The following is a 23,632-nucleotide window of genomic DNA, read 5'->3' on the forward strand; positions in this document are numbered from 1 at the left end:
ACTAAAGGGAGATTAGCCCAGACCAAGAAAAGGATTGCAATCCCAGTAAGGGTAATAGCTCAGGCGAGCGGGGACATAGATTCTTTCTGGAAGCAAACGCCCAGCAAGCTTCCACCCCTGGACCAAGTTGAAAGTGGGTTGAAAGAACAAGGAATGGGGGTGGGGCCGGGGATTGCCGCAAGCTGACAATAGGAAACTTTTGAGTAGGGGTGGTTGATTCATTCCGAAGCCAAGATGGGCTCAAAAGAAGGAATCTCCCAAGAAGAGGTAGTTATAAAGACTTCTAGATTACCCCTCCCCCTAACACATTACACCACCCCTCTTTTTGTGCTACAGAATTTCGGGAGGCTGGAGTTTGTTGGATGGAGGGACAGTTGCTGGGCTGTTCTTTTGTGAAGTAGGGGGAAGGGTGTTGATAACAGGGAAACTTTTGCCACCAAAGCAGCTACTAAGACAAAAATCATCCACAACAACGCCCCTTCAGCTGGTGACTAACGAAGGAATGGCCCAGAGCCAGGTTCAGTCTCGCACCCCTACCCCCACCGTTATTCCCCCAGTCTTCAGCCTGCTCAGCCTGAGGCTGCTGGGGCTGCATGAGCTAAGTTACGTATGAACTTAGCTCACAGGCACATTAAAAAAAAGGGGGGGGCGGTGCTCCCGTAAGGAGGGGTGGGGGCTCTGGGGACAAAACATTATAAAATAGAGACCGGGCTGCCAGGTTTCTGCACTCCCACTGCAAAGCCTCAAGGAGACTGAGCCAAGCAAGGCCAAAGCAAGGGATTTGTCTTTCTTGCTTCAGCATTCCCTTATCCCAAAGAAAAAACTAAACACAAGGCAGCAACAGACAGGACGCTGAGTACCAGAAGAAGCTTAAGGGAGTACGGGAGATTAACCAGTTCCTGCCCTCTCTCGTCCTTCTGCCTGGAGAATCCCACCGAAAAGAGACGTAGACATTTCTTCCACCATCACCATTTGCAGACCACTTTCAGCAGCCATCAGAGAAAGCAAAACGCCAAGCAGTATACCAGCTCCTCATTCTCAGTTTCTAGTTAACGCAAACTTTTTTTTCCTGCTGTAAACTTTAGATTACTGCAAATGTTGCTACCAAAAGTAATAGTTTAAAAAATAAAGAAAGGTTTTCAGGCTCCCTAATTGAAACTAGAGCTTTCACACTTGAGCTGACAGAGAATGGGGGCAGTAGCGTGGCCGTTGGAAAAGGAGAGGTCCCTGCCAATTTTGATGGAAGCTTCTCTGGTAGTAGTGGCAATGGTTTTCCTGACTATGCCAGGCGTACACTGTCTCCCTGTGGAAGAGGACGAGGAACTAGTGCTCCCAGTCCCGGTGGATTCTCCAGAACCAGGCAAAAAGCTCTACCGCCTGGATGCCTTCGGCAAGCGCCTGAGCTTGGAGCTACACCCCGACAGCAGCTTCCTCGGCCAGGGCTTCACCCTCCAGTACTTGGGGAGCAAACTTGTGGAGGAGCAGCGCTCATTCATCCCCACGAACGAACTGTCGCTTTGTTTCTACTCTGGCACCGTGAACGGAGACCCCTATTCAGCTGCGGCTCTCAGCCTCTGTGCTGGCATCCGTGGGGCATTTTACCTGCAGGGAGAAGAGTATTTCATCCAGCCGCCTGCCACCAACGAAATCCGCTTCTCCCCCTTTTCCGCCTCAAAGGAGGCGCAGCCGCAACCTCACCTTCTCCGCCGGAGGCTGAAGAGCCACAGCGGCGCCAAGTGCGGAGTGAGTGACCAGAACTTCCAACAAAAAAAGGCCAAGCCGGCGGAGGAGCAGAGGCAGCCCGTAGAGGGGTGGAAGCAGCGCCTAGGTCCTCTAACAGGTAGGTATAGGACCCGGGACGGCCGAACTCTCTTTTTCTCCCTCCCTGTTCCCTTACTTCTCCTGTGTAACTTTGTTTCCACTCATTGTGGAAGATGCCCCATGAGACATGTAGTGTGTGCACCCATGCCTATATATGTGCATATGCAACATGTTTAATAGGAATGTTTCAAAGGCCTCAGCACATATTCGTGCTCACAGACCAATATTGGTAGAAACGAAGTCCGTTCCATTTACTAAATGCTTAGTGAAGATTAGCATCTTCATACCCCTGAGAAACCCACAAACGTGTACGGGGAGGAAAATGTCCTAATCTTGGGACGCCGATGCCCGGGGGAATCCACGGGACGAAAAGTGAGGCGAAGGAGATTGGAGACAGTTTCATAACCTGAACTCCTTCCTGCTTTAGTAGTGTGGCAGGAAGGAAGGGCGGGGATTTCTCTCCCCACCCCCATCCCCACGATTTTTTCCTTCCCTTCTTTCTTTGCCCAGTGCCTTTTTTGCTTCTTGCCATGTTTAGTTTTGTCTCGGCTGCACTTTTGTCGTTTTACTTTGCCTCCTAAGAAACTAACTCTCTCACTTTCTCTCTCTCTCTCTCTCTCTCTCTCTCTCTCTCTCTCTCTCTCTCTCTCTCTCTCTCTCTCTCTTCTCTTTATACATATATATACATATACACATACATATACATTCGTGAATCTTAAAGGGAAGGGCCAGGAAATTTGTTCTGATGGTAGTGAGGCTGTATGCCACTTCCCCCCACTCCCATTTACTCTTCTAGGAATGGTTGCCCACTGTGCTACCGAAGCCTTATTTTTTGTTTTCTAATTTCTACATTTAATATTTATATTAGGGAGTGTATTACAACTTCTTACCTGAGGCAAGTCTCCCTTTTGAGCATTAAATCAAGTTCTGTCTTCTTTCCTTCTACTATTTTTCACTATTGCAACCCTACAACAGCCATTTCTCTTTTGTAGCTTGTTTTATCCCCCTTTCTTTTTTCCACTTTTTTGTTGCCAATCTTTGACCTAAACTCCTTTCTTGTCAACTTTTCTGTCAACTGTACTTTGTTTTTTCTTGACTGATATGCTCCATGTATTTCTTTTTATTATGGATTTTTCCTTCCCCAATTTTTCTCCAGTTTCCATTCTTTCTGGTGTACTTTTGTTTTATTCTCGTTTCCTCATGCTGTTTTTCATTCCCTTAGATAGAGCCTCAGTTTCACCAAGACAGTAGCAGGCTTAGGGAGACATTGGAGGGAGCTCTAATTAAAAAGGGTTGTTATTGAGTTTTATCAGTGGCCTTAACCACATTCTCTTGTATGTTTGCCTCACTGCTGCTTTTTCTTTAAAAAAAGTAGAGACTGGAATAGAGAGATGGAATGAGGGGCAGCTAGGTGTCGCAGTGGATAGAGCACCGGCTCTGAAGTCAGGAGGACCTGAGTTCAAATCCAGCCTCAGACCAAACATTTGACACTTACTAGCTGTGTGACCCTGGGCAAGTTACCTAACCCCAATGGCCTAAAAAAAAAAAAAAAAAAAAAGAGAGAGAGAGATGAAAAGAGAAAGATTGGAGATCTCCTTGATGGAGACCTCAGAAGCTTTGTGGCAAAACTGGCCACCAAAACTAGCCACATTTAAGACTGTTCCTGAGTCAGGGAAGTGATTTGAAGTTGATTTTCCAACTAGATATTTTGCATGTCAGGCATTTGTTTCCCTAATATGTTAAAAAAAAAAAAAAACCAGCCTACAAAGCAGAGTGATTTCATATGTTGCCTTTGGCAAAAATGTTACAAATTATAGTCCCCATCAGCTGAAGGGGAGCTACTTAGTCTGTAGACTTCCAGAGATACTGTGTTTGCTTATTACAGTGGCTAGTACACAGCAAGCACTTAATAAATGCCTATTTCTTTCACCCAGTATTGGCCTTTGAAAAAAGCCTAAAAAATCTAGTACTCTACCTTCCACATGAAGTTCAATGATCTCACTCAAGAATTAATTCCTATCCTATGAAAGAGTGACTCAGAACAATACTATTGGCTAAGGGTTAATCATGAGAGCAATTAGAAGTAGCAAAGGTGACTTATTAGGTAGGATTTTGTTAGTACTGTCGTATTTTGTAGAGCCTTTACACAGAAAAGTACTATTTTCACTCAGAAGCAATTGTTATTTTTTAAAAACAAAAATTAAAATTAAAAATACTTCCAATGGAAGACAAATATGAAGAATTTTTGTTATTTGAGGTATATATTTTGTTTTGTTTAATTGATTTGAGTGATTACAATAGATGTACTCTTACAAGGTGACTTCTTGGCTAATGTTATGAACAAATTATCTTTCTTATTTTAATACAGGAACTGGGAACACAAGAAAAAAAAGGTTTGTGTCTAGCCCTCGCTATGTGGAAACCATGCTTGTGGCAGATCAGACCATGGCAGAGTACCATGGCAGTGGTCTAAAGCACTACCTCCTGACTCTGTTCTCTGTTGCGTCCAAATTATACAAACATCCCAGTATTAGAAATTCAATTAGCCTGGTGGTGGTGAAGATTTTAGTCATCTATGAGGAACAGAAGGGGCCTGAAGTGACCTCGAATGCTGCCCTTACTCTAAGAAATTTCTGCAGCTGGCAAAAACAGCACAATCCACCCAGTGACAGAGATGCAGAACATTATGACACGGCAGTTCTTTTCACCAGACAGGTGAGGAGGTAGAGGGAGGGAGGAGAAAGTGAAGAATTATAACTTGAAATAAAGATTCAAAAAAGACGTACTTATTTTATTTTTCAACCCTTACCTGCTATGTTCTACTTTAGAATTTTTCAAAATATTAAATCAGATAACCTTACTTTATCTTGTAATTCTATTTTAAAAAATTGGGAAGGGTTCTAAATAACAGCCATGTATATACTTTATCTCCCAGCTGCCAAGGAAAGATTTGCTATTTAAATATCAAGGAATATGTGTGCTATAATACATAAGTAAAACCAGCTTACTAAAGATTTTCCAAGGTTAATTCTCTGTTCAAAATTAATAATAAAATTGCTTTCTTCTTCCTAGAACCTTTGTGGTGCCCAGACATGTGATACCCTTGGGATGGCTGATGTTGGAACAGTGTGTGATCCAAACCGAAGTTGTTCCGTTATAGAAGATGATGGTTTACAAGCTGCTTTCACAATGGCCCATGAATTAGGTAAGTAAAATTTAGAATAACATTTAGATTCAGTTCACTTATTTCAGCTGATAGACAAACACACAAATCTGAGAATATTGGTAGATAATAAAACTTGCCATTAAAATCAGTAGTATATAATTGAAGATACCTTCAAAGTATCAAAAGAGTCCATTTTTATTAGATTCTTAAATAAGAGTATAGGAATCATTGATATATAAAATTATTTTGCATTATCAAATACAGCCACTTAAAAGTATTCTTTGAAGTTTAGGAATTTAGGAATTCTATTGAACTCTGTATCTCTTTCCTCTCCTCTCCTTTCTCTATCTCTCTCTCCTCCATTCTGTGAAGGTGCTTGGGGTAGCCTTCATTTCTGGCCCTGTTCCTGACTTTCCAGATTTCACAATCATGCCCCCTAAGTTCCTTGAGGGCAGAGATACTGTGTTTGCTTATTACAGTGACTAGTACACAGCAAGCACTTAATAAATGCCTATTTCTTTCTTCTTTCCTTTACCTACCACCATTCAGCTCTTTCAGGATTGCATCCAACCACTCTCAGAAATTTTCTTTATAAAGCCTCTTCTCAAGATAAGAGTTAAAATAGTTTTCTCAGGAAAGGAATCCTCTTCATTCTTTTTCTGTAATTCACTTAGTCTCTCTTCAACCATGAGATAAGGAACTCTCTATAATGAGTTAAACTCTCAGTCTTTTTGAAAAGAACAATTCCTCAAAGAATGACAGTTAAATTTCCAGTCTCTCTTAAATATAAAGTAGCAGTCCTCTGCAGTCTCTGTGGAACACACTAATGAAGTTGGGATTACAGATGTCTATGTTCGGTAGATATTGCAAAATATAAACACTAAATGGTGAATCTGGGGTTGTTTCTCAGGTCACGTGTTTAACATGCCACATGATGATGCAAAGCAATGTGCCAGTATCAATGGTATAAACTGGGATTCCCACATTATGACCTCAATGCTTTCCAATTTGGATAGAAGCCAGCCTTGGTCTCCTTGTAGTGCTTACATGGTTACATCATTTTTGGATAATGGTCATGGTAAGTTCTGATTCAGAACTATATTCTAATGTGCCCTTTTAAGCTTTCGGCTAAAGAGTCAATATTTTAAGGGGCTTTTTAATTTGATTTATTATTCTCTTTAATGCAATTTTTCATTTTTCTGATATTTTATCCTATTTTCAGATATGATTTTGTATCTGAGTGGGCCCCAAAATAGAACAATTATAATTTCAAAATGAAAAGTAGTTGCAAATAATTTAATTTATGAAATACCTTTTGGCAGAATAATACACCAGTGTTATGGATCTGTGTTTTTCAAATTGTGGTAATTTTTTCCATCAGCAAAAGTCAGAACCCATCTCTAATTTAGTGAGTAGGTCTTAGAGAGTTGCCTGAGGATCAGAGAGTAACTTGTCTATGGGTATCCAGGTTTTCCTAACTTCAAGTCTAGTATTCTACCTACTTTGTCATGATGTAGCTCAGTGAAATAATAACTTAATAGTTACATTCATACAATGCTTTATAATTTTCAAAGCACTTTTATATGCTTCATTGTCTCATAATTCCTAAAATTCAGCCATTGTTTTAAGAGAGGCGCCATGGTACGCTCTATGGACAGCTAGACTGGAAACCAAGAAGAACTAGATTAACATACTGGCCATGTGACCAGGGGCAAGTCACTTAACCTCTAGGCAACCCTCTGATAATAAGTTGTAGAAAAGGTGCTGACTTTCATTGGTAGAGGTTTTCAAGTTTCCTCACTCAGGAGTTGCCTATGTAGATAAAATCACAGGGTCAGTTTTTATCCTAAGTGACATTTGTATGATGCTTTTTTAGTTTTCAAAGCATTTTATGTGCATCACAATGATCATGATAGCTCAAATTCATGTATTGTTTCAAGATTTGCAAAGCAATTTATTTGCATTATGTCATTTATTTTCTCAATCCTATGGCAAAAGGAGTGAAAGTTTTATTATCATCCCATTTTATAGGTGAGAAAATTGAGGTTCAAGGAAGTTAAGGGATTTCTATGACATCACACAGCTATTAAGTGATAATAATGACTTGAACCTAGGTCCACTGATAAACAAGTTCATTATGCTCTCTAATTATACTATATGCATTATTTTGTTAAATGAAAAAATGCTGAGAATCCACCTCTTACAACAATTTCAGTAAATGTTTGTTATTACTAGATGAGATTTGTCAATTCTTTTGATTTACAGGCGAATGTTTAATGGACAAGCCCTCCAAGCCCCTACAGCTTCCCTCTGATCTCCCAGGGACCTTGTACGATGCCAACCGGCAGTGCCAGTTTACTTTTGGGGATGACTCCAAACACTGCCCAGATGCAGCAAGCACATGTACAACTTTGTGGTGTACTGGCACTTCTGATGGAATGCTTGTGTGCCAAACCAAACACTTTCCTTGGGCAGATGGCACTAGTTGTGGAGAAGGAAAATGGTGTATCAATGGCAAGTGCGTGAACAAGACTGACAACAAGTATTCCTTTGTGAGTATTACTGTGGAACTATTTTAATAGCATACCCTATCATCTACAAAGTACTATTTAAAACACCAAATTGGTATTAAACATCTTGAAAATTAAGTTAAAAGATGATCTGAGCAATTGGCACATGGAGAATAGGGTCTAGAATTGAGAAAGTTGAATTCAAGGTATGATAATGCTAAGAGGTTAGCAATCTTTGTTAGATTTATCCCAGAATGTCCATTTGGTGGTTTTCTTTCCATAATTGAATGTTAAATGTACGAAATAAATAGATCCATTTGTTTTCCCTTTTAGACTCCTATTCATGGAAGCTGGGGACCATGGGGACCCTGGGGAGACTGTTCTAGGACCTGTGGTGGAGGAATACAATATACAATTAGGGAATGTGACAACCCAGTCCCTAGAAATGGAGGAAAATATTGTGAAGGCAAAAGAGTGAGATACAGGTCATGTAATATTGAGGAATGTCCATATAACGATGGTGAGTAGCCACAAATCTAAACGATTGAAGTGAAAAGAGATATTAAAAGATGGTGATCTAATATTTGTTAATTCTTTTTGCAGGAAAAACCTTCCGAGAAGAACAATGTGAAGCCCATAATGACTTTTCTAAAGCTCCCTTTGGAAATGGACCTGTTGTAGAATGGATTCCTAAATATGCTGGAGTGTCACCAAAGGACAGATGTAAACTTATTTGTCAAGCTAAAAGCATTGGTTATTTCTTTGTTCTGCAACCCAAGGTAGTTTAATTTAAGTCTCTTTTTTGTATTTTTTTTAAAAAAAGCCCTTCTACTAGCTTTTCATACAACTGTGCCATAATACTTTTTCTTTAATTGATCAATAGAAATTTACTTTGATGTCAATGCTCTTTTTCTTCTCCATGGATCATAAGATCACAGATTTAGAGGTGGTAAAGACTACAAAGGCTGTTTAGTCAAATCTCCCTTATTTTACACCTGAGGAAACTGAGGCCCAAAGAGGTGAAATGATTAATCCATTTAGTAGGTGATGGAAGCAGAATGGAATTGCAGCTGACTGCTTTTTGGTTTTATATTTTGTTCAATTTTGACAAATATCTAATTTATGCATTTGTTATTTGTACAATTGATTTCAATTAATTATATACATCAAAGACATATTGGACCAAATTTTGCTTTAGAATACAACTTAGAATAGTACCTAAGGCTTAAATTATTGCAATTTGATTATATATTGTACGGCCTCTAGTGAATAGTTGTCCACTGATACCACTTATTTTTAAAACCTTCTATTGATAGTCTCCAGTTTTTTTTGCTAAGATTAAAAGCACTACCTTCAGTTCATTGAGTAGGATAAAAGTGCAAGCATTTGAATATCCTTATTTTTAGGACACGTTTTGGACTAATTAAAACTTCCTTACTTATTTTGTGGCCTCATTCAGAACTGCTGTTACCAAGAAAGAAATTACATTTTTGCTTTCAAAGTAGAAATTTAATTTGATACAGTTAAAAATTACAATCCTGTCATTTGCTTTCCTCATTAAGTTCTTTAGCACTGAAGGCAGTGAAAACATTTGCAAATTAGAGATGCTAATAGGGGAAACTTTCTCATTAACATAGCATGCTTTTTGTCCTGTGTGTGTGTGTGGTAACAATGGAAGACTGTTTTGTTTTGTTTTTTAATAAATGCAGTGCTATCCTTATATTTTGTTCAAGGTTGTGGATGGTACTCCATGCAGCCCAGATTCTACCTCTGTTTGTGTGCAAGGACAATGTGTAAAAGCTGGTTGTGATCGCTTAATAGATTCCAAAAAGAAGTTTGACAAATGTGGTATCTGTGGAGGCAATGGATCTACCTGCAGGAAAGTCTCTGGCTCAATTACCCATGCAAAGTAAGTGTATAAACATATATTCTATTCCCTTCCAAATAGTAGATTTGGATCATAGAGAACTAGAAAGCACCTTAGAGGTCTAAATTCTTTGTTTCATAGATCAGGAAACCAAAACCTAGAAAATTAAGTGAGGAATAGGTATAAAAGGTGAAATTTGAACCCAGATCCTCTGTCAATGTTCTTTCCAATTAACCATCAGTTAATTTGCGGCTTTTAAAAAATGCCTTTTTATATTTTCAATGATTTTTCTAAGCCCCATAAAAACTAATCATCAAGGGGTGCCTGTTAGTGAGCTAAATAATATGGTCATATAAGGACTCAAGATCTGTACTTTTTTTTCCCCATAGACCTGGCTATTATGATATTGTCACTATTCCAGCTGGAGCAACTAATATTGAAGTGAAGCAACGGAATCAGAGGGGTTCCAAAAATAATGGAAGCTTCCTTGCCATTAAAGCTGCTGATGGTACCTATATCCTTAATGGTGATTTTACACTCTCCACATTGGAGCAAGACATTAATCACAAAGGTAGTTTCCTGAGATACAGTGGCTCTTCTGCAGCTATGGAAAGAATTCGCAGTTTTAGTCCTCTTAAAGAACCTTTAACTGTACAGGTTCTTACTGTGGGCAATTTCCTTCGACCTAAAATCAAATACACTTATTTTGTGAAGAAAAAGAAGGAATCTTTCAATGCTATACCTATTTTCTCTGAATGGGTTATTGAAGAATGGGGTGAATGTTCCAAGTCATGTGGACAGGGTTGGCAAAGAAGATCTGTAGAATGCAGAGACATTAATGGGCAGCTTGCTTCAGAGTGCGCTAAAGAACTTAAACCAGAAAATACTCGACCTTGTGCCAATGTGCCATGTCCTCAGTGGCAGCTAGGTGATTGGTCTCCATGTTCTAAGACATGTGGAAAGGGTTACAAAAAAAGAACCTTGAAATGTCTATCCCATGATGGCGGCCTGTTGCCTCAAGAAAGTTGTGATCCTTTAAAGAAACCGAGAAATTATATAGAACTTTGTACTATCACAAATTGCAATTAAATAGTAATCAGTTTAGGGAAAAGGTGAGAGTGTCAATGCACTGAAGGTAAGAGGGCCAGAGGTATCTGATGTATCTTGCATGTAATTCATAAGGAATGTCTTCAAGGGGGGCCAGTGCAAATAGATGTTTGTGGTGTTGCATCATAGGAATATACTGCCAAAAACAAATTTGATGGGATAGTAAATGAGGCTCACTAACTTTCTATTTCTAGTTGATTATGCCTTAGAGTCTGTTACAAGTTGAACCTAGAAGCACTGGCCAAAGTGAATTAAACAAATATTTTTCACTTTTTCTCAGTTTTTATTATGATACTAATAAAGGTCTTTGAACCTGGAGGAAGATTAGTATTGGGAAGAAAGACATCTTACAATATAGCCAAGAATAAGGAGAGAGGGATAGTGGAAATAGTTGCTTTGTTGTTGTTAATGTTAAATGCTTCAGTTAGCACTCATTGTTCATGGCTTCTCTGGTTTCACAGCATCATTTTATGAGTAATGCCCTTTTTAAAAAATCAAGAGTAAAATTCAGAATGGTCTAGCTAGCATAAGGAATGGTCTTACATTCTGAAGCAACCAAAACATCTGAGTTTACTTGTAACTTTGTATCATTATTTTATTTCTATAGTTCATTTTAATTTAGAAATCATGACTCTAGTCAGTAAAAATATAGTCTTCAATATTGGAATAGGGGTAATTTTCCTACTGGCTCAGGTGTTAATTAGAGATAGAACTATTGACTGAGTTGCCATTCTTTGGTGACCAGGGAATTGAGTATATGCTCTCAAATCCTTATGTAGTCTTGCAATGATGATGTGGATTGACAATTACCTCTTTAGCAATGGAGTACAATGGCATAAGAAGAGTTAATGCCAGAGCATGAGTATGATCATTTTAGAAACTGGTCACGTGCATTTTAAAGAATACTAGTCTCACTTGTATCATGCGGAGGACACAGCTAAAGGATAGCAGGGCCATCCATAGCAGTATGCAAACAGTCACATGAAAGAGAATATGGTTTTTCCATATGTACATTGTGAAACATGTTTCTGTAAATTATATGTACTTTATAAGTATTTAATAATTCTGTTCCTTCTAGGAAGGACTACAGTTTGTTATAAATGCATATAATGAACATATTTATTTTTATACTTACCTAATTTGATCTAAGTTATCACTTTTTTAAAAGGTCATATAACAAGAGTATTTATATAGTATATATTACTAAATATAATAAAAAATAAGAATTTGAAAACTCGTTTATTTTGTTGGAATATAAAATTATTCTGAGAAAGAAAATTGGAAATACATACTGTACTTAAAGACTAATAATTGTTTTCTTAATTTTTTTTAAGAAATTAGATTCCTATGTAGCTAAATATTGGATTGACCCTTTTTTATCTACTATGAAAGAATATAACCTGTGACTTCAGTTAAAATAGTCGTATTTGGTTGTAAACAGTGTTCTCTTTCACTTTCACAAAATATTTCCTGTATTTTAGTGCTGCATCTAATAAAATACCCTATAAATACTTGACTGAGACATTTTTAACTGTGCCAAGTCCTTTATGCTTTTTGAATTGTGTATTTCAAATGCATCACCACTGTTATACATATATAAAATCATCTGTTAAGATAAAAGACCATTCAAGCAATCAAGTAGAAAAATAAACCTCACATATTCAGTTAACCATTTAACTGTCATCAATTCATTACGTCAGTTATTATTTGAGAATAACATACTTGGTAAAATTGTACCAGCTCTTCAGTTCTTTCTTAGCTTACTGTTGTTCAGTAGTTTTTCAGTCCCGTCCAACTCTTCCTGACCCCATTTGGAGTTTTCTTGGCAAAGATACTGGAGTGGTTTGCCATTTCCTTCTCCAGCTCATTTTACAGCTGAGGAACCTGAGGCAAACAGGGTTAAGCGACTTGCCTAGGATCACATAGTTAGTGCCTGAGGTCAGTCAGATTTGAATTCAGGTCTTCCTAACTACAGGCCTAGCACTCTGTCCATTGCGCCACCTAGCTACCCTTTATTAATTATGGATTGAGTGTACCAAAATGGTACCTTTGAAAGGACTCAAAACATCTTTCAAAGAGAGTTATGAGGTAGTAGCATAGAGGAAAGAGTACCCGGGTTGGAGTCAGAGGAACAAAATTCAAATTCTAGCTCTGGTAGCTCACCTGTGTGACCTTGGACAAATACCCCAACTTGTCTGAGCAGTTTCCTCATCTATAAACAGAAGAGGTTGGTCTAGATTGTTAACTGTGTTATCCAGCAGAGAAGGTATGACTGATTATGTGATTAGCCAGTGACAGTCCAACTTCATTTTTTTCTCTCTTAATTTGTAGAAGTAGTAGTCTTTTAAAATATTTCCACACAGTGTACTTATTTCAGAATAACACTAAATTCTAATTCATCTTTATATTTAATCAGAATAATTTTTGCCTTGAATACTTGATTTTCTAATTCCCACTCTCCAGGTAATAACTCTCAATCTTAGATTCCTTCTAACTCCAGTATCTTGATTAAAAATATCCTGAAAGCCATGCGAGGAATGGGAGAGAGGGAATCAAGAAGGTAGATGATTCATACCAACCTGGTCAAGTACATCTCTGGTTTCTTAGACATCTTCTCTCCATCTTTTGTGTCTTCTTTTGTTATAGAGCTGTGCCTATCTGCACAGTGGCCCAGTGTGCTCTATCGTCTGTTCTGTCATGTAAGATACTCATAAACTTTAACTTCATGAACTTATTTCTATAAATGTTTATTGATTATAGATGCCTACAAGTCAGTCGTCTCAGAGTCAGGATGTCCTGAGTTCAAGTCCTGTCTGTGACACATACGGGCTGTGTGACTTTGGGCAAGTCATTTAATCTCTCAGTGCCTAGACATCTATAAGTTGTGGAGAAATTGCCAGTCTGCATTGGTAAAGGGAGTTTCTTCACTGGCATTACTACACTGATGAAATCACAGATTATGTTATGTACTTAGAAGGATTCAAAAAAATTTAAGATAATACCTGGCCTTCCAGAAGTTTCCAATTGAAATAGGAGTGAAAGGGTAAGGTACACGTATGAAAAACATAACTAATGATGGAAGGTAGTTAATGATAAATGTGAAAATCAATGGTGAAATATTGCTATAGATGTTCAGAGAAGAGAGAACTTCCTTCCCTCATACCTAAACTTCAACTTGAGGCATATTATAAAACTTCTTACAAATTGATAAATATGCTATGATTTGGAAAAATGTTAAAAAGCTCTCAGTTATGGAACTTTTGCTTCTGACTTGACTTTTCTTGAGTTCTTGGTTACTATTCAGAGTACCATCCAGGAATTTACTGATTATTTATGGCAGCATTACAGTTTACCTCCAGTCAATCTTGCTTTCAAGTTTACTTCCAGCACATATGGTACAAAGGCAGTAGATTATAGTGGCTAGAGTACTGGGTTTGGAGTCAGAAATATTTAAGTTCAAATACAACATGACACTAGCTGTATTACCCTAAGCATGATCAGTTAACCTCTGTATATGATTCCATAGAACTTATATGACACAGAAAATTACATAGGTAGGGGATTCTTAACCTTTTAAAATCGTGAACCCCTTTGACAGTCTGGTAAATCTATGGACCACTTCTCAGAATAATAATTCTAAATACATGAAGTAAGTAGAATTACAAAGGAAACCAATTGTATTGAAACAGAATTATAATTTTTTTTAAAGAACTAAGCTCACAGACCACCCCTTGGAGATGGAGAAGGTTCCTCAGCTTAAATAAATCACAGATCATTCAGGCATGGTAGGCACACTACTCAATTATTAATCTTTTTTATATCTTTCATTTTATATTTATGTTTACTTATTTACATAATGTAAGTGTGTTTTAGAAGCATAGAGCCACAGGAATTAGAACTATTGCAGTCTCCATAACAACTGTTTTAAACTTTGTATTTTCTTCTCAAGTCTTCCACAACACCTCATTACCACTCTTCTCAAGGGAAGACTTTTCCTCATACTTTATCGAGAAAATGGAAGCCATTCCTTGTGAACTTTCTATTCTCAGCCATTCTACATCTCAAAACCCTTTGGCACCAGTTACTTTTCTCTTTATCCCAGTTTCTGATGTAGTCATCTTTCTCCTTGGTAAGACCAACTCTTCTACCTATAACCATCATCCTATCCTTTCCCATCTCCTCTGGCAAATTGTCAGAGTTATTATCCCTGTTCTTTCTTGAATCATGAATCTCTCCCTATCTGTCAGCTTCTTCCTTGCTCTCTACATTCATGTCCAGGTATTATCAATCTTCAAACAACCTTCATTTGGCCCTAGTATTGGTACCTCAATCCATCATCCTGTAGCTCACCTCGCCTTCCCTCACACACACTTATGCATATCTTGACTTTCATGAGACTTTTCCTTTAGGACCAGGAGAAGGCAACATTTTTTTTGAGGCATAGATTTCTCTCTAGTCACTACCTTCACCTACACCCTAAGCAGGAATCTTAAGTATGCTTGGAGTAGAGCAATGGAGAAGGCCACTTGGACCACCACAACAGATTCCTCATCTCTCCTTACCCACTTTCAATCCCTCAACCACCACCAGAACCACCAGATAGAAACTGCTGCTGACCTGACTTTTTGTCAAGGGGAGAACTGGATTCTTGTTTTTCTAAATCCTTTGGTAAAAGGAAAGCACTACAATAGGATAACTTCATTATTAGAAGTAATTACCAGAACAGAGATCCATACAAAAATACATAATATGAGAACACTTTTTTGTTTACCTACATTTCAAGTTCCCCACACATATGTTCCCTCCAATCAGGGCAGATTACTTCACATGGTTTGTGGCCCACCAGGGCTGGAGAGTGAGTACTTTAAACAGTATCTAATAACTCACCACCAAGAAATAATGAGAAGAATATAGGTCAAAGAGCTGTCCTGAAAACTAAGTGCTATAAAGGACCTTGTATGCAAGTAAGTTTATCAGTGCTATTCAAGCCATTTACTAAGTAACCTTTGATAAGTTAATGGCTAAGATCTATCTATGAAAGTGAAGGAATCATCTGGACTCCAAGCTCCTTGGCAGACCATTGTCCAAAGTTACATTATTGACAATGAGAGACTGACTAAAGCCAAAAGAACAAATTATATTTTTCCTCACAGGCATGCAATCACTTCATAAAGCAAAGCCTTGGAGATAAAGCTTCTCCATAACAATGAAAATTTCATTTGAGGAATAAAATCTCTTTTGGTAGTCCTTTTGGCAGTCTATATTATATCACCTACCAGGATATCAAAGACTTTTTTAATACCGGGGGGAAAATTACAAATAAAGTAATTACACAATAAACTTAGCAGTGGCATATTTAACACAGTAACCTTTAATACTTTGATTATAAACAGTGCTAGTTATTTCACAAATTTGTAGTCCAAACAAACCCAGATTAAATTTCTAAATTGTTATTTTTTTAAGTGACTAAAACTATGATATTTCTTCTTTGGCCAGTTACAAAAAGGGATATTTTTTTATCCTTTGTGTTGGAGGAAAATGGTATTTAAACACATATGGAGGAAGAAGATGTAAGTAAAATGCAGTAGGGAACCAAAAATAGAAAGAAGTATAGCTGAGAGAATATAGACTACACTTCTGAAAGAGCAAAATAAAAGAAAATTGGGCAAAATATGCCATATTCAAAACCATAAAACAAATAAAACTCCTGCAGTAAGTAATGGGGCACTAAATTTTTTGCTTTCTTCACAAGATTCATTTGTCTATCATTATTCCCCATTTAAATACACTTTTATTTTAATGCATAGGGACTTACAAACGTTGCAACTAATTCAAAAGGAAAGGAAATGGAAAGTCAATGTGTATTTACATTGACTTTTAGGTCAAGAAAACTATCCCTTATGACCATGATAGTGAATACTAGAAATACATTTCTACATTAGGAAAAGATGAGTAGAAAAAAAGCAGGGAATCATATTAATGTATTTAATATCAATAAGTTCTTTCAGGGACTAAATATGATGACTACATAAATCATATTTGATCCAAGAACACAGTAGCCTACAGAGATAACTGACACATGTGATATACAAAGAAGACACATAGGAAAGAGCATGATCAGACATTAAAAACATGGAGTCTGAATCTTTGAAAAAGTCCTTGAAAATCTTGGTCTTTCCCTGAATCCAGTAGGTTAGTTGTTTACATTTCTATGTTAATTTTCTCTTCAACTAGAAGGGACTATTAAATTCACATGTTCTGTAAATGAATATACAAATAAATGTACAAACAAGCATACAAATAAATATTAATAAAATAAAATATTAATAATGAGGCAGAAAAATGCAAACATAAAAAATGCAACTGGAGCCTAAGCAGTTTTGTTCCATTGAAGGAAATCAAGAGTCAGGGCAATATTTCAGAATGAATTTCTATGGTAATTGAGTACAAAGATAGAAGTGATTACTGATATACATGATAATATGCAATCCTCATTTTAGCCATAAATTTACAGTAACACCCTTACCAAAACTGTCATTAGAGTTATTAACAGGATCTTTTAACAATAACAGATTCATCTTTCATCTTCTATCCTCATTAAATTATAGAAGTGTATAAAATTGAACTGTGAAGAAGAAGAAAAACAAAAGTCATAGATAATCCAATAATTTGATTGGTATTTATCACATAACTGGAAACTAGCTGTAGCCTTTCTTACTATAATCTGAAATGATAGACTATAACTAATTACACATTTTTAAATATGCATATGGATTGAGTCATTTTCTCTTGAATATTCACAATGTCAGATGACATATTTATCAATTTATTGATACTAAATACATTGGCCTCTCACAACCTGCTCTTGTGAGGCATTCGACTTAAGGGGAATTCTTTTAAGTTATCCCTGCGGTATTTGATATTTCCTGTAATGGAGTGTGTCAGCAAAGACAATAAAAATGAGCTATAAAGTAGCATTACAAAAGGAGAAGCTTTTGAAAGAATACAGGATAAAAAGACTTGGGCTTGAATCCTGTCTCTATCACTTTCTTCCACCTTGAATAAGTCTCTTAACCTCACTGGGACTCAGCTAATCATCTATAAAATGAGGGAGTAGTATTAGATAGTCTCCATGGTCCCTTGTAGCTTCAAAGCTATGATCCAACAAGAATCTATAATGATTTAATTACTATCCTAGGCTATAATGATTTAATTAATATCCTAGGCTATTCCTAGGCTCTACTTTTTCCTCTTTTCTTTCTTTAAAGAAATGTCAGTGAGACTTTCCTAATAATAATAATAACTGTCATCATTATAATAAATATAAATCGATATAATAATATCATATTATATGTATAATAATAAAGTAAATATGGTAATTATTGTTATTATTATTATTATTCTTGTAATATTTGCGTAGCATTATGATGTGCCAGGAACTGTGCTAAACACTTTACAATTATTATCTCATTTGATCCTTACAACAATTTGATCCTTGTAAAGTAGGTGTTATTATGATCCCCATTTTACATTTGAGGAAACTAAGACAGAAAGAGGTTAAGTCACTAGCATAGGGTCACAGAGTTAATAAGTGTCTGAGGCCAGATTGCAGCTCAGGTCTTCATGACTCCAAGTCTGGTGCTCTATCCATTGTGCCATTTGTTTTTAGCATCTGTGTTACACGCATGGGAAATATTTGAAGAACTAAAACTTGTACGAAGGTGAATACCTGGAAAAGCTTTTTATCTCACAGGTACAATCTTGCTCAAGATATAGTCAGACTAAACTCTGTATACATAATCAAACCACAATATTAAGTCTTAGCATCACTGGGGAAAAAAGGGGTGAGGGGAGTTAAATTGTTAGTGACAATTGAAAATGAAGTAACCTGGGTGACTCTTAACTATTCACATTTGTGGGACTAGACACACTATTCCATGAACGATTTATAAAATTTAACTTTATAAAAATCAATATTCTTCAAAGTATGTAGCTAAAGTATGGGTTTTAAAAAAATTGAGTGTGCTTCCCTGTCTTTTTGCTTAAGGGATATAGGCTGCAATAAGATTCCATGGTCTTACAAATATTGCTTTTATCATTTGAATATTCAGAACCTTGATATTTTACTGAAAGTGACTAGAAATCAGATCTTGTATATTCATTTTTTCATGTCTTAGCAACTATGTTACATGATTACAGTATGCTTGAGGAAAAATCAATAGTCCCAAATATTAAGATTAGTAAGATTATTGGTCATTATTGAATTATTGTGATATAAAGTGCTAGGAGTCAGAAAACAGATTTTAGGATGAGCTCTGCCAATATTACCTATGAACCCTTGGACATGTCATCAATTAACTCTGAGCCTCATCTATAAAATGAAGATTTTGGACAAAGTCATCTCTAAAAGTGCTCTCTGGTTCTAAAATATGATCTTATACCAAGACACACTTGTAAATAATTAACAGGGAGAAAAGAAATAGTCAAATTTTATTTTTCTTCAATCTCCTGTTGCTCTTGAAGTTTCTTAAAAGTAAATTTTCCCTGCAAAATAAGCACTTCAGATTTTGGCAGCAGTGATTTCTCAAATTCTTGCTGCAACTCGACCATTTCTTTTGGAATTTTCTTTTTTTTTCTTTTGCTCTGTTAAGTGATTTTCCCACAGTCTTGTAGCCATTTTGTATCAGAATTAAGAATTAAACCTAGGTCTTATTGATTATTATGTAAGCTCTCTATCCATTCTACTATATTGCATCCCAGTTGTAAATTAAATAACTTTTTAAGTCATGTAAGAGTAGACCTTTCAGTTTGTGGAATCTATTATTATTGTTTTTATTAATATTATTAATATTGGGGATAAATATTTGCAAACATCATCAGGGTGCTGAAGGTTCTCAGCAAGCCATTCTGTACCAGGTAATCAATCAATCAACAACCATTTATGAATTGCCAGGTACTATGCTAAGCTTTCGAAACTCCATATTACAACTTCCATTGTATAGATATTATTCTGTCAATTCCATAAAAATCTGCTTAAGCAAACTTTGCCAGTTCCATTTTTAAATTCTTGAAGTCCATGATTTATAGAGATTTAGAGTTTATCTAAATCAACCAAAGAACTTGGATAGTTAATACTTATTTGTATCTGAAGCTTCTTTTTCTCAAAGGGCATGTGTATAATGTGTATTAATAAAATTAATTTCAAATTCTAATCTGACTTCTCCAGTCATCTAACATTTTTCTCAATGGCATCCCACCATATTTCTTTGCTCTAACTTCAGACTGAATATTAATATTATTCTATGATTAATATTTTATATGAAAAAAGAAGATAAAGAAAATGAATCTTCTACATAAAATTGTATGACACAAGTATTAAAATATATAGTCTAGTTGATGAAATAAGACATGTGCACACAAAAAGTTACCTAACAGGACAAATGTAGCCTCTGTAGATTCTAGGCTTACTCTCCCAAATCCAATGAGCACCAGCAGGTCAGGTCCACAGGGCAAAATTGTTTCTCCTCCCTCCCCCAAATGGTCAGGAAACTCCTGAGGGGATATAGGGTGTTCCCCCAATATCCTCACCTGTTAATATTTCCCACAATACCATTCACCTATTTACCCAATATCATTTTGACCAGTTGCTGTTACCTCAATATCAATAGCTGATTAAGATCATTAGCCTTTCCAAAGGGATATTTACTGAGAAAGTATAACAGGAACAGAAGTGTAAACACCACCACCCCATGCCCTTGAAATGAAGTACTATACCTCCATCCCTGTTGTGAATCCAAATCAACTTTTTCTAGACTTATGACTCTATAGATGAGTGACACACAGTTCTGGACCAGTATTCCAACGCTAAAGTGACTGGATGTTTTGGTTTCATACTGATCTAAAAGTTCATACAGGTGGCAGAGGTATCAAGACCTCAAGGACTTCTGTGATCTTTTTCTTAAGGGACCTTGAGATGAGAAAAGGGAAATATTACCAGTCACCTGCCTCTTGGATACCACCATCCTCTTCTCTTTTAGTCACAACTCCATATTCTATAATTTATACCTCTCTATGTCTTACATAATTTCAAAACATTTTTCCTTATTCCCTTTTGAATGAATATCAGAGAGGGAAGGGGCCAGACTATGACCTTGGTTGCTTTAAAAGGTCAGAAGAGTCAGTAGAGGTCCAGCAGCCAAATCCAGAATGACCCTGTCCTGCAAACAAGGGAGCAAATATTCCTCTGGCTATGCCACATTTGGAAGTGGACCAGGAGGTATAAAGAACAATGCTGGTAGCTACCACTTTAAGTTTGAGCCCACCCAAGAACTGAGATGTAAAAGGGAGAGCATGTCCTGGTTTGGAAGGCTATTTCTTGATTTGGATCTTCTTATACCTGTTCTGTAAATATCCTTTTGTAGAAGCTAATTCAAGTTAATTGGTTAAGGAGAAATCAACTAGACAAATTGATAATGAGGTTCTAATTATAGGTATCAGTGATATTGAGGATGTATTAATTGGTAGTTGGCGATTAGTATTGACAGGAAGACAGTAAATGAGGGTTTAGAATAGTACAATTAGTAGGACAATCACCCCAATTCCTTAAGATTCTCCCAGAACTATGAAGGGAGGATATAGCCTCCCTCTGGGTATTTGACTTGCCAATGTGATGGATTTGGGACAGAGACCCTCAGCGTCTACATGGGCTACTAATACAAAGCTCTGAGGGGAATACAAAGGTGAGATTCTTGCCCTTGCTAAGAGTTTACCATCTAGTAGGGGTTGTAACACCTGTGTGAGGGAATGGGGTAAAGACCCTTTCAGATTTTGAGAATTCATTTGGGAAAAATATAGAATATCAAGGAAATTATGAAAAGAGTTAGGGGCAAATGAGAATAGCACTTACAGACTTCCAATCATATTGTAAAACAGTAGTCATTAAAACCATATGGAAATGTTTTTAAAACAGAGAGGCAGAGCAATGGAATAGTCAAGACTAGGGAGATTCAGAAACAATGGAAATCGAAAACCCAGTGTTTGTCAAGCTGGAAAAAACAAATTATCCCTTTTTGTTGAAACTGCTGGGAAACTGGAAAACAGTCTGGAAGAAATTAGTTAGACCCACACTTTACATAATATTCCATAATACAGTCTACATTTACACCATATTCCACAATACATGGTAAATAGAAACATCACAATAAAAAAAAAAAGAACAGAATCAGACCATAAGCATTTCGCAGCTATCAGCAGATTTGTTCTTAACCAAAAAGTGGATATAGGCAATTAGAAAAGAAAACAGATAACTTTGATTACAAGAAACTGAAAAGGTTCTACCCAAACAAAATTAGTATGCCTAGGATTCTTATCCTAGGTATGAAGTAGTGGACAAGCAAAAATCTTTTAATCAAATTTTTCTAATAGGGGTTTCACATTTAATATATATAAACATTTAACATGTATATGTGTGTTCATATATATATATATATAGTATGAATATATGTACATATGAATATATACCGATACATACATATAGACTTATTTATATATGTAGACGTTTTATATTTGTCTATATATGTATATATATATGAGATACACACATTTGGGCAGCTATTTGGTGTAGTGAATAGAGTGTCAGGACTGCAGTTAGGAAGACTCTTCTTTCTAAACCCAAATTTGATCTCAGACATGAGAGAAATTAGTATTAATAACCAATGATTTGGAGATACCCAGAGTTTCCCCTTTTTTTTCAAAAGTCCCTATTTCAAAACTCAGTCTCTAAAGATTGAATTAACTTTCTCCTCAATGTGGTCAGATCCCACCCAATCTTACAAGGAATTTAATATAAGGTGGGGAAGCCCAGTGTGCTCTACACAGGTTTGGGTGGGGATAAATTCTTTGAATAAGTTGACCAAGGCTGTGGGTGGTCTGGGTGTAGAAGTAGTCCCTTTGTCTAAGAATGACATGATGTCACTCTCCCAGTGCCTCATCAGACTAAGTCCACCTATCATTAATTGTTAACCAATCAGAGTTGAATGCCATCCTCCAGTACACCCACTTTTCCAAGGGCATACAAGCTATGAGCTGGCTACCACGATTCCCTTTGGTCCAAGAGAGAGATGGCCAAATCGCCATTCCTTTTATTAATAAAATGCTAGCATTATTAATAAAATGATTAATTACCCAGAAATTATGTCTCTCAAACTTTTAAAATGTCACAGCCACTTGCTAACTCTGTGACCCTAGACAAGCCAGTTAACCCCGTTTGCCTCAGTTTCCTCATCTGTAAAATGAGCTGGGTAAGGAAATGGCCAGTATTTCTACCAAGAAAACCCCAAATGGGGTCATAGAGTTAGACACAACTGAAAATGACTGAACATATACACACTTACTGGGAATTCAAATACATAAAAGTGAAGACTCTGTAAGAAGATAAACAGGAAAGCAAATACTATTGAAAGAAAACATGACATACATACAAGGAAAATACATTGATCTTGAAGAAAGAATGAGGAGCAATAAGCTAAGGATAATGAGTCTCCCAGAAGAACAGAACCAGTCAAAGAACTTGAACGTCATAATGCAAGAAATACAACAAGAAAATGTCCCCCAAACTACTGAACACAGAGGACAAAGTGTCATTCAAATGATTTCTTTACACCTCCCCCCCAAAAAAATACTATACTGCAAACTTCAAAACACATTGTGGTTAAATTTAACAATCCCATTGACAAACAATGAATTCTCTAAGTGCCTAGGAGAAAGAGCTTCAAATGTAAAGGAAAGAAAATTCAAATACCATAAGACATTCTGCATATACTAGAATCTATAAGAGAGAATGGAAGAAAGCAAAGGAGCTCAAGATGCAAAATGAATATTCAATAAAAAGAGGTTTTGTAAGCAGTCCTGGAAAGAAAATCAGAAAGAAATTATTTGCTATTGAAATACTTTACCCTCCAACATGTACTCTTCAATTCAGTAACACTGGTCTCCTTGCTATTCTATGAACAAGACACTGCATCTCTCAGCTCCAGACATTTTCACTGACTGTCCCCCATGCCTGGAACACTCTCCCTCCTCTGCTCTTACACTGACTCCCTCTCCCCTGGCTTCCTTTAAGTCCCAAACAAAATCCTACCTTCTACGGGAAGCCTTTCCCAT

The 23,632-nt window shown here is 36.7% G+C and overlaps 1 protein-coding gene across 1 annotated transcript; it reads left to right on the top strand.

Moving 5' to 3' along the window:
* Positions 1 to 719: 719 nt before the first annotated feature.
* ADAMTS1 (ADAM metallopeptidase with thrombospondin type 1 motif 1) lies at positions 720 to 11,987 on the top strand. Its single transcript, XM_027875588.1, has 9 exons — positions 720 to 1,840; positions 4,190 to 4,536; positions 4,894 to 5,026; positions 5,898 to 6,065; positions 7,253 to 7,539; positions 7,831 to 8,017; positions 8,101 to 8,276; positions 9,231 to 9,406; positions 9,754 to 11,987. The coding sequence occupies exons 1-9, from the start codon at positions 1,189 to 1,191 to the stop codon at positions 10,451 to 10,453; spliced, it is 2,826 nt and encodes a 941-aa protein (XP_027731389.1). The 5' UTR covers positions 720 to 1,188; the 3' UTR covers positions 10,454 to 11,987.
* Positions 11,988 to 23,632: the final 11,645 nt, after the last annotated feature.

Source organism: Vombatus ursinus, unplaced genomic scaffold (assembly GCF_900497805.2).
Source record: "Vombatus ursinus unplaced genomic scaffold, bare-nosed wombat genome assembly UNPS02014809.1, whole genome shotgun sequence".
NCBI classification, from domain to species: Eukaryota; Metazoa; Chordata; class Mammalia; order Diprotodontia; family Vombatidae; genus Vombatus; species Vombatus ursinus.